The sequence below is a fragment of the Diospyros lotus genome, chromosome 8 (genome assembly GCF_014633365.1).
Source record: "Diospyros lotus cultivar Yz01 chromosome 8, ASM1463336v1, whole genome shotgun sequence".
NCBI lineage: Eukaryota > Viridiplantae > Streptophyta > Magnoliopsida > Ericales > Ebenaceae > Diospyros > Diospyros lotus.
The window spans coordinates 37,636,669-37,651,752 of record NC_068345.1 but is presented as its reverse complement, the minus strand read 5'-3'; the positions used below and the strand labels follow the sequence as shown (position 1 = coordinate 37,651,752).

The window sequence follows — 15,084 nt, the reverse complement described above, 5'->3', positions numbered from 1 at the left end:
GAAGAACAGAAGGAAAATGATCTGAAGCAGATGAATAAGAAGCTGAATAAGCTGCTGAAAGGCGTTGCCGAATCAGAAGAAGAGTACGATGTTCTGAAAATGTTATTGGATCGTGCAGATGACCCGATGCTGTAGTTTTTGGCTTAATAGAGTTCGGGATGTTGGTGTCGGACAAGGAGAGGGCTCTGAGAAAGTTTCTACAGCTAAAATCAAAGCTTAAAGAGCTTAAGCAGAACAAGTGTGATGATGAAATAGCTAGTCTGCTGAAAACTAAGGTTAATGCCCTGTTAGAAGCGATGGACCGCATAATACCGTGACTCATCTAAGCCAAATTGAAGCAAATTGATTCAATAAGAACCTTGGGGGTGAGAAAATGCAGGACAAATGGAATAGTCAAAAGTGGAAGTTTCGGAGCTGAACATTAGTTGCATAAGATGCAGAAAAAACAATGGAGTTAAACCTGAATTTCTCAGCAATGTTCTCACTGCAGAATTAGAGAATCCACTGGTTGAAGTTCCTTCTTAGGTGATGTAGTAGTTTCTGTTTCTTTAGTTGCTTTTGCACTATTCTCTTTGTCCTGTTAAATACTGCCTTTAAACTGCTGCCTTCATATCCCCGAGTATAGGCGTAGAATAAGACATTTGTAGATGCAAATGAAGCATCGTCCTGTTTTGATCATAATGAATGAAAATTTCTAGCTGTTGATTTGAGGATTTAGTTAAGCTTTCTTGATTCGTTTGTTTGAATTATTATAGATGATCCGAGGGGGACAATGCTATGCAACATCCCAGAATATCCCCCAGATTCTTTCTGTAGGTTCCAACCAAAAGATAACTTAAAGCAGAAGTAATCTCTCTCTTTCTGTGAACTGCAGAGCTAATCAGCAGTACGTGACAACTTGAATGGTCTGATTGAAAATAAATTACTCCATGATGACATTAATAAATTAAAAACTCCCAAATTAATATGAAATTCTCCTAATCACACAAGTCTCCCGTCGAAGTGGAAAAATTCAGGCTTGACCTGTATATCAAAAACAGTCAGTAGATTGACCAGGTTTAGAATCTATAACATTTTGTCAACTACATATGTCCCCTCTTCTGCCGGCATCTGTTGTTCAATTTTCCTGTCCTTCTTCCTGGAGCACTACTGGGTGGTGGGTAGCTCTCTAAATTCACTCAGTTCAGTTCTGCTGCTCCGTTCTGTTGCAACCAGTTTGGTCAAAAAAAAAATAAAAAAATTCCCCTGATGAGTTATGTATTACCTTTTAAATAGGACATGAATAAATAAGTGGAACAAAATTATTCTACTTCATCCAGTCAGGTTACGACGACGGTGAAATGACAGCGAAGAAAGAGGAGCTTGTATCAATGAAAATCCAGATGTTGTAAATGGCCTACCAGAGCCATCTATTATTTCTTGTCAATTTGATCAGGATTCCCAACATCCTTCCTTACTGCCATCGCTACTAGTAGTTTTGATTTTCAATGAGGGTAGTTTTCTTTCTGAGAGGTTTCAATTTTTAACTTTTAGTTTTGATTTTGTTTTAAAATTAATTTTATCTCGGTGAAAAAACTAACATATTGATTGATTTTTTATAAAAAATAACCCAAACGAGGTTTCAAAGAAAGATTAATATAAAAATACTTAAGAAAACGAACATTCCTCAATAATAATATAAAACGTCCTTAAGCGACCCAGTTCATTTCATTATGTCCCGTGAAAAAACTGGGCCAGGACTTGCCCACGAACCAGATCGAATAGGAAAATAAGTACAGAATATAATGAAAATGTAAAACATCAGTTCCGTCCTTTCAATGTAGTGGAACATATCTGCCCCCAAATCATTTGAGAAAAGTCTCTTTACGTTCTCTCCATGCTCTTAAATCCAACAAGAGTACCCTGACGAAGAAAAAGCACACCCTACCCATCGCATACCAAATCACTAAATATCACAAACTGCCCTTTTATCCAGTTAAACTGTTAAAGATCCATGAAAACGAACAATACCATGCCCACCGCGTAGGAGCATAAATGGTGTGAAATCGCCAGAAAATAATGTTAACCTCTCTCAAAATTGCGTGTTGCAGTACCATGAGAAAACGCAGTGAATGTTCTACTGATTTGCCTTGCAAATATGCCAAATGTTGAATATATTTTTCTCTGTTTATAAGCCTAAAATAAAAAGCTCATTCATCCTCCTGGCTGCGCAGCCTAGCAAGCTTGTTTGTAACAACAATGTCAAGCTGGGCAGCACGCTCCACAATCTCCTTCCGCTTCCTAGTGGACACATCATGTGCAATCTCTGCACAATAAGTTCTGCAACAAACCAAATGGGAAACATCTAAGTTAGCAGAAGAAACATTTCGGACACATTAAGAAGGGCAGGCTGTAGGGATTCACCTGTTGTGCATCAATAGCACTTCAAGCTCTTTGACATTGTGCACCACAAATTTCTTGAAACCATTAGGAAGATAATGTCTAGTCTTCTTGTCTGAGCCATAGCCAATATTTGGCATCAAAGTACATCCTTTGAATTTCCTTCTGACACGAGAATCAATACCCTTTGGTCGACGCCAGTTTGTCTGAAATAAATATTGCAAACGCATGAGATCGATCAAGGTGACCCCTCAATCCAAAAGACAAAAAGGGAACAAACAATGAGGATGTTACACATAAAATTAAGACAAATTGGTTAATGATAGAACTAAAAACAAAGTAAAGGCTATAAAGCAAGAGAATCTCCCATTGAAGATAAGATACATGAGATGCAATTAAAATGGTTTGGTCATGTGAGAAGTAAATTGATAGGTGCACTTGTGTGGAATAAAAGAAACTCATAGGAAAAAGTGGGGAAAAACCAACAAAAATTTAGTAAAAATTCCTAGTAGCAGTACTTAAAATGGCTTAATAGAAGATATGACCATAAATACAAATTATTAACAAGCTAGAATACATGCAGCTGACCCCACCTAGTAGGATAAGGCTCGATATGTTGTCACTGAACAAAAGATAAATATTATTGACCGGGGATACGGAAATTCAAAGTTGAGAAAATGATAGGTTCTAAAACATAAAGGAAATATAGTGAAAATAATAAAAGTATATATAACTAACACAGTTAATGTAAGCAGGGCGAAAGTAACAGCAGGCTTATAGGAAAAGCAGCCAACTGTGTCGCAAAACCTGTTTGTAATCTTTTTTTGCCCTATAAACGAGATACCCAGCAACAGAAATGTAAATCTGGACATCAGATACCATGGGCAAAAGAACCCTCTCAAACAGAAGCCAAAACAGAGCATAAAATGAACAGTGCATATCAGATTCAACCACCAAATTGAATTCTTTCAGGATTTCACAATTTGGCAGACAAAATAGAACATATACAATATAACAATATTTTGGCAATCTCAGCCGTGAAATGATCATAGATAACATTGAAATCATGTTCAGGTCAGTAATGGGTAAGGTTCCTCGTCATATATTACATTGCGATCTGGAGAAACGATTTAAAAGACTCATTAAAAAGGAAAATATACATGTTTAAAAATAAAATAAGAAAACAGCTTTGGAGAACACAAACACACACCTCCTCGCATATCTATATCTTCAAAATTCTTTAAGTTCCTACAAGCACCAAAGGGAAAAATATGTAATAGATCGTGCTTTACATCGTTAAGGAATCAGATACAGAAATGTCAATCACCATCTTGCATCAAAAGATGCATGTAAGACTGGGGCGACAATAACAATCATCATGTTCCTTATCGGCAAAGTACGCCATGTTGTGGGATGATGGTCGAGTACAAACAGAAAACCCATAAACAAAAGAATCTAGATTCAACACAGAAAGAAAACAGATGAAAGGAACAAAAAAAAAAGTATATACACATTTCAAATTTCATGAATCCACAGCAAGAAAAAAAATGAAAAAGTACTTCACATTGGAAATTCTTGGAGGCATTTATGTTCTTATTCGAAGCAAAAACAAATAAAAATTCACTTTGAAAAGAAAAGAAAAGGAGCACATCCCAAATTTTGTACTGTTTGAATCAATAATCAAATAATCAGGAAATCAAAATCTCATCCGAAACAACCGTTAATAGATATAGATATACCTTGACAGAAACCTTACGGTCGCTTTGAGGCCTCTTGAACTTCTTCACCCTCTTCTTCACAATCTTCTTTGATAGCAGAGGCACCGCCATTTTTGCTTCACTTACTTTCTCCAATACCTTGAACCCAAACAAAAATTTTCAAATTAGCCCTAGATCCATCTACAAAACCATATACTACAAACATACGCGCACAAGAGAGAGACAGCGAAAGAAAGTTACAGGGAGCAGCTAGGGTTTACTCGAGCCGCCCAGCCTTCGTTCAGAATCAGGCATCCCAGCTTTATATAGGCCATATATCAGTGCGGCTAGATCGCTAGGGTTTTGGTAAATATGGAAAGAAAATAATTAAAAATAAAAAGAGCAATAAAAGTTTTTGGCGTAAATTACATTAAAACCTCTGAGATATTTTGGCAATAAATCCTGCCCCTGTAGCTTGAGAAATTATAGATATCCCCAACTAAAGTTCTTGTAACATAACATTATGATTGACTTTAGTGTTGGCAAATGGCCAGGCTGGCTCTCCCACTTGGCCCACGCTTTTGGTGGGTTGGGCTAAATTTGGCACTCAAGAAAGACGGGCTGGGCTAGAAAATGAAAAATGGGGCCTGACTCTATGGCCCTTAATAAACGGGCTAAGATAGGTTGGGCTGACCCATTTTGGTAGGCCACCTTTATTTGGTGGACTATTTTGATGAAATAGGTCGGCCTGCGAGCCACAAAGCATTGGTCCGACCCTATTGATTTGCTATAGTATTGGGGCGGGCTGAGCTGGGCTGGGAGGCGGGCGAGCCCATAGACTACCCGACCCTTTTGCCAACTCCAAAATGTGTGTTTGATATGATGAAAATTTGATGAAAAATATCGCATCCAAGGAATTGGATTCTATCTTTATTATTTGACACACTACATTTTCTATGAAATTAAATTCCATAGTATAATCATTAAAGTATATTTTGATCTACTTTTTATGAAAAATTCCATCTAATAGGGGTGATTTTTGTTTTTCATGCAAGTTGAAAAATATTTTATTTTTTAACTAAATGCTATCAAACACACCTTATTTGAGTTGATGAACTTAGAAAATTATATAATTTTAATAATATTTTTTTAGGATTTTTTCTGTTAGTATCATGTAAAACACATTGAATGCATTTTAATTTTATATATCTCAACTAATTAAATAATGACATGTAAACGATGTATATTAATTAAGATGAAAAATTCTTATATAGACTTAGGCAAACATATATTAATTTTTTTCGTAATTTATAACTTGAGATATTTAATTCTCTTATAATTTTATTTTTAATCGAAGATCTATTTTGAAATTATTTGTCAACAAAAAACTAAATTTGCTGCTAAGTTACCTACAAACAGAGAAGACCATGAAACGTATGCTTCACTCTATTCAGGTTAAGTTACCTAAAAACAGATCATTTGCTGCTTCTCCTCTATAGTGATTTATCAAGAATCTTAGGCAAGAACTCATCTTCAAGTTGTTCAGTATTAAAACATGAAATGCACAACCTCTTAAACGTCTTCTGATGCTCTGTTCAGTTATCAGCCTACAATGATCAGTTGTAGAAACAACAAAGCAGATTGTGTTAAGCATTTTCTCAGCAGCAGCACAGTGGGGAGGGAAGAGAGAGAGAGAGAGATGAAGGTGATCCAAGAGAGGAGGGAAACGATGCCATGGCCAATGGAATGAAAACATGAAATTTCGACAACTCAAAAATATCTCTACATAACATATGTACTCGCATCATTCTTCTGACTTCCATCTTTATTCAGCAATTTGCCTGTTTTGTTCCAGCTGATGGAAAATAGTCACTATCCAACACTGACAGTAGCTTCAAGCAGTCGAGATCCCAATCATGAGGTGTTTTGCTGAAGCCCCAGTTACAATAACAACTGTCATATACAAAGTGATCATTTGTACCTCAAATAATCCTGCACAAGCAGCCAACTTCAGAACCATGCTGGCGAAATCATGTAGTCATGGCCTCGTTTCTGGTCTCAGTTTCAGCCTAATAAGTCTGAAGCTCACATGAATGGCTCATTATCATTGACATTCAAGTGAGCCACATAAAGTTCTCAACCGTCTTTTAACTGTATTCCTGCTTTTGGCCATTATGCTTTACTAGCAGCCACCGAATGCAATAGTACCACTCGAAGTGTTTAGGGAGGATCATGATACAGAACACAAGCCCAAAAGGGTGCTACCAGTAGTCCCCACAAGAACAAAAGCCGTCCCTGAAATGATGAAAGCGGCTAGAATCTCTCACAACAATTTCACGGTCAACAATCTTTGCTATAAGCTTTATAGCCGAATGGCAATTCCCACATACACGAAGGTTCTTCATTACTGTAATGGTACTTCCCTCCACAGTGCTAATCAGACCAAATCCAATAGCAAGCCTCTCACTATGATAAGACAACATGGCATCTTTCTGCTCATCCTCAACATCGTGCAGAGCAAATCTCAGATCAGGGACATAACCAACTTCCTTCAACTTTTCCCCCAACCAGTCCAGCTTCTGATATATTTTGTCAGTTGAAGCATGGGACATATCTCCTGAAAGAAATACATGCCTCAGTCCCTTCAAAGTAAGCCAACTGCGTCCCGGTTGTTTTGTGATTCCTCTCCGTTTCATCTTCCCTCGAATTCTAGCAACATCACTCCACCTACTAGCAGAAGCATATAAATTGGACAACAACACGTAAGCAGCACTGCAATATGGGTCCAGATTAAAAGTGCACTTTGCAGCCTTTTCAGCCAACTCGAAATTATTATGCATCCTGCAAGCACTAAGCAAAGCAAGCCAAACCTTCGTATTTGCTTTCATGGGCATGTTTCCAATTAAATCCTCAGCTTCCTCCAACTTTCCACTTCGGCCCAAGATATCCACCATACAGGCATAATGCTCGAGCTTGAGCTCCATGGGTTTACACCTACTTAAATATTTGAAAAAGCGTCTTCCCTTTTCTAGCATTCCTGAATGTCTACAAGCAGAAAGCAACCCATTGAATGTGATTGCATCTGGATCCATCCAGGCACGTATCATCTGGGTGAAGAATGTCAATGCCCCCACGCCTGCCCCATGTTGTGCACATCCAACAATCATTGAGTTCCATGAAACAATATTCTTTTCACCAATTTTCTTGAATATTTCTATTCCATGTTTTAGATTTCCACAACTAGAATATAGCACAATAAGAGAATTAGCCACAAAGGTGTCAGTTTCCAAACCCTGGGTGATAGCTGCAGCATGAATCACTTTACCTCTCTCAACATCCTCCAGTTCACAGCATGAATTCAAGGCACTGGTGAAGGAAGACTGATTGGGAATGAAACCATTTTTTATCATGTCACTGAAAACCTTCAAGGCATCTTCATGCCTATGATTCGAGCCATAGCCAGTCAAGAGGGCCGTCCAAACGACAACATTCTTGCAGGTGTTTTCATTAAATACCTTGCAACAATAATCAATTTGCTTGCAGTTGGCGTAAAATGTAACTAGAGAAGCAGTGACAAATGCATCAAAGGAGTAACTTAACTTGACAACAGAAGCATGAACTTGACATCCTAGCTGCAAAGCCCCAACATTGGCACAAGCTGTTATTATAGACGAAAATGTATTTGCAGTGGGTTGAACACCAGAACCCACCATAGACCGGAAAAGAAACAAAGCCTCGTCACTCCTTCCATACCTATCAAGCCCACTAATCATTGAAGTCCATGAAATCACATTTCGACGAGGCATCACCTCAAACACCTTTACAGCATCCTCAACTCTGCCATTACAGATATACCCATGGATCATCGAATTCCACGCAGCTATATCCTTTGTGGGCATCTCGCGAAACAAGCACTCAGCCACTTCAATTCTCCCAAACTGCAGGTACCCATTTATCATCGTTGTCCAAGAAACCACATTTCTTTGGGGCATTTCATCAAACAGTGTCCTGGCCACACCGACATCCCCGCAATCCAAACAGCCTTTCATCATAGAGTTCCAACAAACCGTATCCCTAAGCGGCATTCCCTCGAACAGCTTCAAGGCGTCACCCAGTCTATAGCTTTCCGTGTAGCCCGCGATCATCTTAGTGCACAAATGAACAGTAGGCGATGAGATTTGATCAAAGATAGCACGAGCTTCATCAAGCTCTCGTTTCTTCAGGTGATCAGAGAGCGCCGAACTTAAAGAAAATGAACTGGGTCCTGGGTGAGTAGCCACACTGGTAAAAGATTTGGAGAATTTTGCAACAATAATGAAGAAAGGTTTGACACCTCGAAATCTAGCTGGAAAAGTTTGCATAAAATAGCTATGATGCATCATTGCAATCTTCAGTCTCTAAAAGCAACAAAAGCCCAATTCAACTTTGTTCATTCTTTGCGTGAATAACTTCTTCTCCAAGAATCCATGGCGTTCTTTGCCATGCAAAGATTTCAAATCCAGCTATCTTAATCATCTGCTTTTAAATAGACTCAACAATATTATGATATTTATTAAATTTGTTAATAATTTGTAATCCCAAAACATTGATGAATTTGTGTTCGTGAACAAAAGAATATAATGTCTTAGTCTTTTAATTCGGATACAAGGCACAGCCCTGCTCCACGCATGGCTTGACATGTTCTAGTGCACCCTCACACAATTTGACATGTAAGTAAGTATTTTTTTTTCCCTCTTTAAAGGGAAACTTCAAATGAAGAAAGGTACATTAGGTTAGGGTTACGTATTTTAAGATATTTTTTTAATTAGAATTTGATCACATAGCGTCATTAATTTTGTAAATTTTATGATCTGAAGTCATTTAAACAATTTGAGAGGTAAAAAAATTGAACGTAAAATTTAAATTCAAATTTCAACTAAAAAGCGAAGTTCAAGCTCATCTTTTGAGCTTAGATGGTTGAATAAGCTCATCTTTTGAGTGACAGAGCATGCCATTTTCCCACCTCAAACAGGAAAGCTGGGCATTGGAACAAAACCATGGTAGAAAAATGCAGCAATTGCATAAAACAATAGCCAAGAAATAGGAGGCAACAAAGAATAAGCATTTTCCTTCCTTCCCCAGAAATAAAAAGTATCAATCAACGTCGTTCCAGTTCGGAACAACTGACCTGCAAGAAAAGAACCAAAACCTTCCAACTCATCCATCCCCATATTATATAATTATTATAAATACACCCCTCACCTGCACAAAACACATGAATCTGCACCAAACCTTCCATTCCTTAGTCACTTTAGGATCCTCAAGCCCTCCAAAACCAGCCCTCCACAGCTCAAATGGCCGGCCAGCAGCTCAGGCCGGTGGCATCGCTGCTACTAGTCCTCAACTTCTGCATGTATGTCATAGTTCTGGGCATCGGTGGCTGGGCGATGAACCGAGCCATTGATCACGGCTTCATCATAGGTAAAATGCCTTTTTTCATTACATATATAGGACAAGTTAATAAGTCTTGATCCTAATTGCATGGAATTAGGCTGTGTTTTATTCCTTAGCATTTGTAGTACTGACTAAACATTTGTATATGGTTTTAATAGGTCCGGGATTCAATCTGCCAGCACATTTTTCTCCGATATTCTTCCCGATGGGAAATGCTGCCACCGGATTCCTTGTAGTCTTTTCTCTTCTCGCCGGTGTGGTTGGTGCCGCCTCTCTCATTGCTGGTCTCAGCCACCTCCGGTTCTGGAACTCCGATAGCTTGCCAGCCGCTGCTTCTGCCGCCACCATTGCTTGGAGTCTTACTGTTCTTGCCATGGGGTAAGTAGTTTCCATGAAACTACACTTTTAATTTTGTTCTTGCTTTCGTTAAGCTTAACATCATTGCAACATCACAAGCCTTAATATCTCAAATCAGATTTTGAACTGGCCTTTGAACCTTTTCAACTAACTAGAAAGTGTTGATCCTGCAGCTTTGCCTGCAAAGAGATTCAGCAGGAAATCAGGAATGCACGTTTGGTAAGGAAGCCAAGATCTTACCGTGTTTATCTTTTCTTCTTTATTTCACATCATTTGGAGGATAACAAACAAACAAATGGCTCTGTTTTGCAGAGAACAATGGAAGCCTTCCTAATTATTCTTTCGGCTACACAGCTTCTGTACATTGCAGTCATCCATAGGATATGAGAACTTGAAGATTTGAGTTGTGTGCTCTTTTCTGTTCATTTATTTTTTTTCAGCTCATCTCCATTTGTACAAAATTCCTCGGATTGGCGGACTGTCTTTATGTTTGGTGTGGTGAGATTGCATTTTCGTTGAATAAATAATGTACAAAGAACATGATTTCCAATTGATATTGTTATGGTGCGATGGATTCTAGTTATAAAAATTGTCCCTTTACAAAATAAGGGGTAAGGGCTACCACAAAATCGACCCTTGCCTTAATCCATGAATAGTTGCAAACATAGCATGATTCATTTTTCTTTCCGTTCACAAACCTTAGTTCAAAACCTAGCATGGAAGAATCTCCTACCAATCAAGTCTTATCCCTTCTTAAGAACAAAATCAATGACAAGACGACCACACTGTAGATCCGAGCATCAATTAGCATAATAACTGGTTGCATCAGAGAGCAAACAGGCTTGCCACGAGAGAAAAAATGGAAACTGAATCATAGGAACCACAGATTACACAAGGCAAAAACATGGATGAAAGGGACGAGCATATGCAAATCTAAAACTGAAACTTTGTAAATTCTATGTTATGACTTCCAAATACAGCAACAGATATAACACACCCACAGAAAAACAAAAAACACTATCCACTGCAAAATCAACTAGAAAGCGGCATGCAGAAAGACCCGACTTCAATTAGACACGGAAAGTAACACTATAACTGCTAAAAACCCTCAATCTTGTTTTCTTGTTAAACCCGTGGTCATTACTCTCCTGGAAATGAACTCGAAAAGAGTCTCAAACTTCTATGATCTGAGTCCTCTACCAACAACTTCAGCAGTCCAACCTGGCTCTAATGCCCTGATTTCTGCATCAAGGGGAACCAACGAGTATAGCATGATTAATTTCACGGAAAAACAGGGCTAGTTCGAATTGTTATATGCTAAAACAAAAAATAAAGTGAACAGTGCCTGACACATCTTTTCATTTTGTTGTGTCATCATTCTGAAGATATATAAGCCAAGGGAAATGGTGAATTTCAGATAAAGATTGGGACTTGAGCATAAAATTGCATCTGCAGATTAACAAGGAATGGGAGAGCACTTATTTATATGAAGGCCATAATGGCTAAACATATAGTTTCAACATCCAGAGCCCCATTCAGTAGCTGTAGGGAGATAAAGAGAATCCGAAAGATACATATGAAGGAACAGTATAAAGTTGATTGAAGGAGTAGAGCCAACAATTGCACGTCAGGATGGCAAGATACTGGGTTTCAGTTTCCTTCGATATCAACAAAGGACCTGTTCTCATAACATAAGTACATTGGTTGGCATATATTTTAATTTTTTTCCCCCCTAATGGCAGGGTTCCTTCAGTGAGGAATAGCATATAGTGCAAACTGCATCATTTTAATTTTATATTCTCCTACCCCCATCAACCTCAAACCTCGGTTTAGATCACTTATTCTTTTATGCAGAGAGAGTGTTACAAACTTCAACGCATCCACTCCTTCATGGTTTGAGGCTAACAAGCTCATGACAGATATTGACAATTTTAATTTATAGTAGCAAGATTCCTATTCACTTCACTCATTAATTAAATTCATTGCCACCATAAACAAGACAAACCTTACCAAATTATGAGAAAAAAATCAAAATTAATCCAAAACTTGGAAAGACATCAGCCATTGCTCAAGTTATCACTGTGCTTGTTAGCATAAGAGAAAAAAATTCAAAACTCATCCAGAAACTTGGAATGGCAAGAGCCATAGCTGAAGTTATCACTGTTCTTATTAGCATCTCTAACTTACAACAACAGTCACATGTTCGAACTGAACCCTAAAATGTTATTGTTGAATGTTCAGTTGAGATTTTGACCATTAGATGACAGAATTATAATGGAATATTCAGTTAAGACTTTGACCGTTTGATTACAGATATTTGCATATGACAGGAGAGCATCTGTTTTTAACTTCTTAAACATATATATATATATATGTATATATGTATTCTTTGCTTTCTCATTGACTAATACAAATATGTGAACTTCCTCTTCAGACAAACAAGTCAATAAAACAAATTCCTTAGGAACTAGGCTGAAAACATTAAAATGTTTTTCTCAGCAAGAATGGCTTCATAAATTTCTGATCTGCCATTGTCATAAATGCACAACTCCAATTTCTATGTGAAAGTTTGAAACATGCACATGTTATAATAAAAAACTTCACTGTAACAAAAGTTATATAACAGAATCAAGCAGCTGAACGTTGATAAGCAAAAACAATACCATGAAACCAGCCTCTGATGACTAAAAAGATTCTCAGCAATAAGGTAAACAATGGCATAGTTCATTTTTGATAAAGAAAGTTGTGCAATTGGATATAAATCTATTTTGAAACATATAGAAATTTCCCACCTGAATTATCTACCAGAGCCAGTGAACAATTCAAACAGTCCACAGCAACTTGTCCAGGAACTTGTTTGCACTGGTCGAGCGGCTGAAGCTACCGCAGGCTGTAAATTGATTCAGCACAATAAGACAAAGACGTAACAGGTAAGCTATCAATTTATAGTGCATAGTTAAGTAAACAAAAAATAAACTGAACCCAGCAGCAAAAAGGAATAGGTTAAATACCTGTCTCTCAGAGAATTCAGTTATAACAGAATCATTTTTATGTTCTGCATCATTTCTACTATCAACTGCAGGGGCACCAGAAGAGGACAGACATTTGTCTTCCTCCCCTTCTGCAGCAAAGCTTACTGCAATTAACAAATCTGCAGAATTCTCAGCTGTTGTAGTAGACAACTTGTCCTCCTTTTCTTGTGATCCCATATCCACCCCTAATGAAACCTCTGAAATCTCAGTTTTTCCATTTTCTTTCAATCCCAATTCAATCTCATTAGGACCAATAACTTTCTCCACAATTGGATCGTCATTTACATGAATCACATTATTAGATGCATTCTCAGAGGTCAAAACAGGAATGGTCTCAGCAGATGGAATCGGGGCTTCCTCAGTTGATTCCACTACAACTAAACTAATAGGCTCAGGAATTGGTAGAGCATCTGTAACTTGAGCCGCTTCAGGCAAATCAGCTAGCTTGACTAAATTAACAGGAAGGGCATTCACTGCAGCAGAATCATGAGCCTTTTCCTTTTGCTCTTCTGCAGCCAAATTATATGCATCTGAATACGCAATCCCCTCAGAAACTTGAGTGACTTCAGGAAAATCATCTGTCTTTATTGGATCAGCAAAAGAAGAAGATTCTTCAACAGTCATAGCAGCAGCATCTTTTGACTCACAAGACTCTATCACCACTATGTTCTTCTCAATGACGTGAGATTCGTCATCTGAACTGCTGCTACCAGAGCTCTCACCATACTGGGTCATTTGTCCACCATGTGATTCATTCACAGACTCAACATCCTCGATCCTTACATTCTTTCTGCTGGAAGCATGCTCAGGCTCCAACTTCGGTTCAATTATAGTAGAATTGTTCTCCTCTATTTCCACTTTCAGGTTAATCTCTCCATTGCTGTCAACACCGACAACTGTTTCATTCTCAGGGACGATTAGTTGAGCAGATGAAGTGTTTTCTGCCTTCTCCATGGCGTCCTCTTCCTCTCCCTCAGCGAATGGATGCTGGTGATTATGTTGATCCTGTGATGCAGGAGAGGCAGCCTCACCTCCATCACTATCTTTTTCATCATGAACTTTCAGGTCATCATCTCCTGCCATTGTTTGATTGATTCACAAGAAATCGAGACAAAATTGAGTAATACAACTTAACAAGGTATATCACATAGTGCCCATCAAGCAATCTAGCCAGAACTCAAATTATGAACTCAGAAGGACAGCGCATGATTCGGAGATATAGGGGTGTGGATCTATTAATGGGGTTGTCGCAAAAAGTGATAAGCTTGATACCTTTAAACATATAAAAACAACAGCAAAACCAAAACAAACTAACCCATCTTCATCATGCTGTTTTCAGACAATACCGAGTATAAAAATAATACCACAATTCACAAATACGCGTCCCATCTAACTAATAAGGAATACCTATAAAACCATCTCAACAAGAACTCAAGATTAACAGTTGAAATAGATACACATCACTAAGGGCAAAACAGGGTGTTTATGGATTTTTTGCTAGGGTTACATAAGCAAACCATTTACCGGGTAGCTTTAGGTAAATCCAAGAAGAAACAAGACACCTACACACAAAGACCCACGCAAAGAATCACAGGCACATATATGTATACATATATATATATATATGTGCACCATAATAGATTAAAAAAGTAGAAAGCATATAATTGAGAAGCAGATTGCGAATAGTTTTTAAGTAAATCAGGCCCACAAAAAATTGAAGATTTGACAGATATGAGGGAGATTGGCACATGGGTATGAATGAATTCGTTGGGAAAAAGAGAAAACCAAAAGGGAAAGTACCATGAGAGTGTGCTGTGGAAGCAGCCTCTTGCTCCTTCATCTTCTTCTTGGCAGCTTTTCTCCTCTTCGCACCGGATGGCATGATTGGAGCTTGTGGGTGAGAAGAAATGGGGCAAAGCAGATTGTTATGTCTCCTCTCCCTCTCTCTCTCTGAATCTCGCCTGCCTTTGATGTCTCTCTCTCTCTCTCTCTCTCTCTCTCTCTCGTTCTTTGGATTCGGCTGTGGATTTCAATTCAAATACAGAGCGTGGGACAGGCAGATGAGCTAATAAAGAATTCCAAAGAATCAAATTAAACCGTCAGTTTTTTTTCCTTTCGCCCCCTCCTTTCTTATTCTTTGTATTTATTGTAATTCAAAAACAAACAAAAAGCAAAAATAAAATTAA

At 38.1% G+C, this 15,084-nt stretch overlaps 4 protein-coding genes and 1 non-coding gene across 6 annotated transcripts; 1 reads left to right on the top strand and 4 right to left on the bottom strand.

The window, feature by feature from the left end:
• Positions 1-1,785: 1,785 nt before the first annotated feature.
• LOC127807142 (60S ribosomal protein L32-1) lies at positions 1,786-4,454 on the bottom strand. The gene is made up of 4 exons (XM_052344788.1): positions 4,338-4,454; positions 4,119-4,235; positions 2,404-2,585; positions 1,786-2,319 (listed from the first exon to the last, which is right to left on the bottom strand). Exons 2-4 carry the CDS (start codon positions 4,206-4,208, stop codon positions 2,190-2,192), a joined length of 402 nt encoding a protein of 133 aa, XP_052200748.1. The 5' UTR covers positions 4,209-4,235; positions 4,338-4,454; the 3' UTR covers positions 1,786-2,189.
• LOC127809016 (small nucleolar RNA U31b) lies at positions 3,681-3,763 on the bottom strand. The gene has a single exon (XR_008025026.1). It is a non-coding gene; the product is annotated as a small nucleolar RNA U31b (small nucleolar RNA).
• Positions 4,455-5,545: 1,091 nt separating the features above from the next.
• LOC127808110 (pentatricopeptide repeat-containing protein At5g46460, mitochondrial) lies at positions 5,546-9,455 on the bottom strand. Its single transcript, XM_052346488.1, has 2 exons — positions 9,318-9,455; positions 5,546-8,340 (listed from the first exon to the last, which is right to left on the bottom strand). Exons 1-2 carry the CDS (start codon positions 9,352-9,354, stop codon positions 6,338-6,340), a joined length of 2,040 nt encoding a protein of 679 aa, XP_052202448.1. The 5' UTR covers positions 9,355-9,455; the 3' UTR covers positions 5,546-6,337.
• LOC127808112 (membrane protein PM19L-like) lies at positions 9,342-10,587 on the top strand. Of its 2 annotated transcripts, XM_052346491.1 has the most exons (4): positions 9,342-9,536; positions 9,668-9,887; positions 10,040-10,085; positions 10,179-10,587. In XM_052346491.1, exons 1-4 carry the CDS (start codon positions 9,410-9,412, stop codon positions 10,251-10,253), a joined length of 468 nt encoding a protein of 155 aa, XP_052202451.1. In that variant the 5' UTR covers positions 9,342-9,409; the 3' UTR covers positions 10,254-10,587. The 2 variants fall into 2 exon arrangements, with proteins under 2 accessions (XP_052202451.1, XP_052202450.1); XM_052346490.1 differs by having other exon boundaries at positions 9,394-9,536; positions 10,040-10,253.
• Positions 10,588-10,792: 205 nt separating this feature from the next.
• LOC127808111 (uncharacterized) lies at positions 10,793-14,951 on the bottom strand. The gene is made up of 4 exons (XM_052346489.1): positions 14,699-14,951; positions 12,878-13,974; positions 12,659-12,756; positions 10,793-11,108 (listed from the first exon to the last, which is right to left on the bottom strand). Exons 1-3 carry the CDS (start codon positions 14,778-14,780, stop codon positions 12,664-12,666), a joined length of 1,272 nt encoding a protein of 423 aa, XP_052202449.1. The 5' UTR covers positions 14,781-14,951; the 3' UTR covers positions 10,793-11,108; positions 12,659-12,663.
• Positions 14,952-15,084: the final 133 nt, after the last annotated feature.

Coding starts and splice junctions, on each gene's coding strand:
- LOC127807142 (XM_052344788.1), bottom strand. CDS start 4,208: ATGGCGGTGCCTCTGCTATCAAAGAAGATTGTGAAGAAGAGGGTGAAG. Junction 2,586..4,118: donor ACCGTAAGGTTTCTGTCAAG/GTATATCTATAT, acceptor TATTTATTTCAG/ACAAACTGGCGTCGACCAAA. Junction 2,320..2,403: donor GTGCTATTGATGCACAACAG/GTGAATCCCTAC, acceptor GGTTTGTTGCAG/AACTTATTGTGCAGAGATTG.
- LOC127808111 (XM_052346489.1), bottom strand. CDS start 14,780: ATGCCATCCGGTGCGAAGAGGAGAAAAGCTGCCAAGAAGAAGATGAAG. Junction 13,975..14,698: donor TTCCACAGCACACTCTCATG/GTACTTTCCCTT, acceptor AAACAATGGCAG/GAGATGATGACCTGAAAGTT. Junction 12,757..12,877: donor CTGAATTCTCTGAGAGACAG/GTATTTAACCTA, acceptor ATCAATTTACAG/CCTGCGGTAGCTTCAGCCGC.
- LOC127808110 (XM_052346488.1), bottom strand. CDS start 9,354: ATGGAAGGTTTGGTGCAGATTCATGTGTTTTGTGCAG. Junction 8,341..9,317: donor GATTCATGTGTTTTGTGCAG/GTGAGGGGTGTA, acceptor CTACTCACCCAG/GACCCAGTTCATTTTCTTTA.
- LOC127808112 (XM_052346490.1), top strand. CDS start 9,410: ATGGCCGGCCAGCAGCTCAGGCCGGTGGCATCGCTGCTACTAGTCCTC. Junction 9,537..9,667: donor TGATCACGGCTTCATCATAG/GTAAAATGCCTT, acceptor TGGTTTTAATAG/GTCCGGGATTCAATCTGCCA. Junction 9,888..10,039: donor CTTACTGTTCTTGCCATGGG/GTAAGTAGTTTC, acceptor TTGATCCTGCAG/CTTTGCCTGCAAAGAGATTC.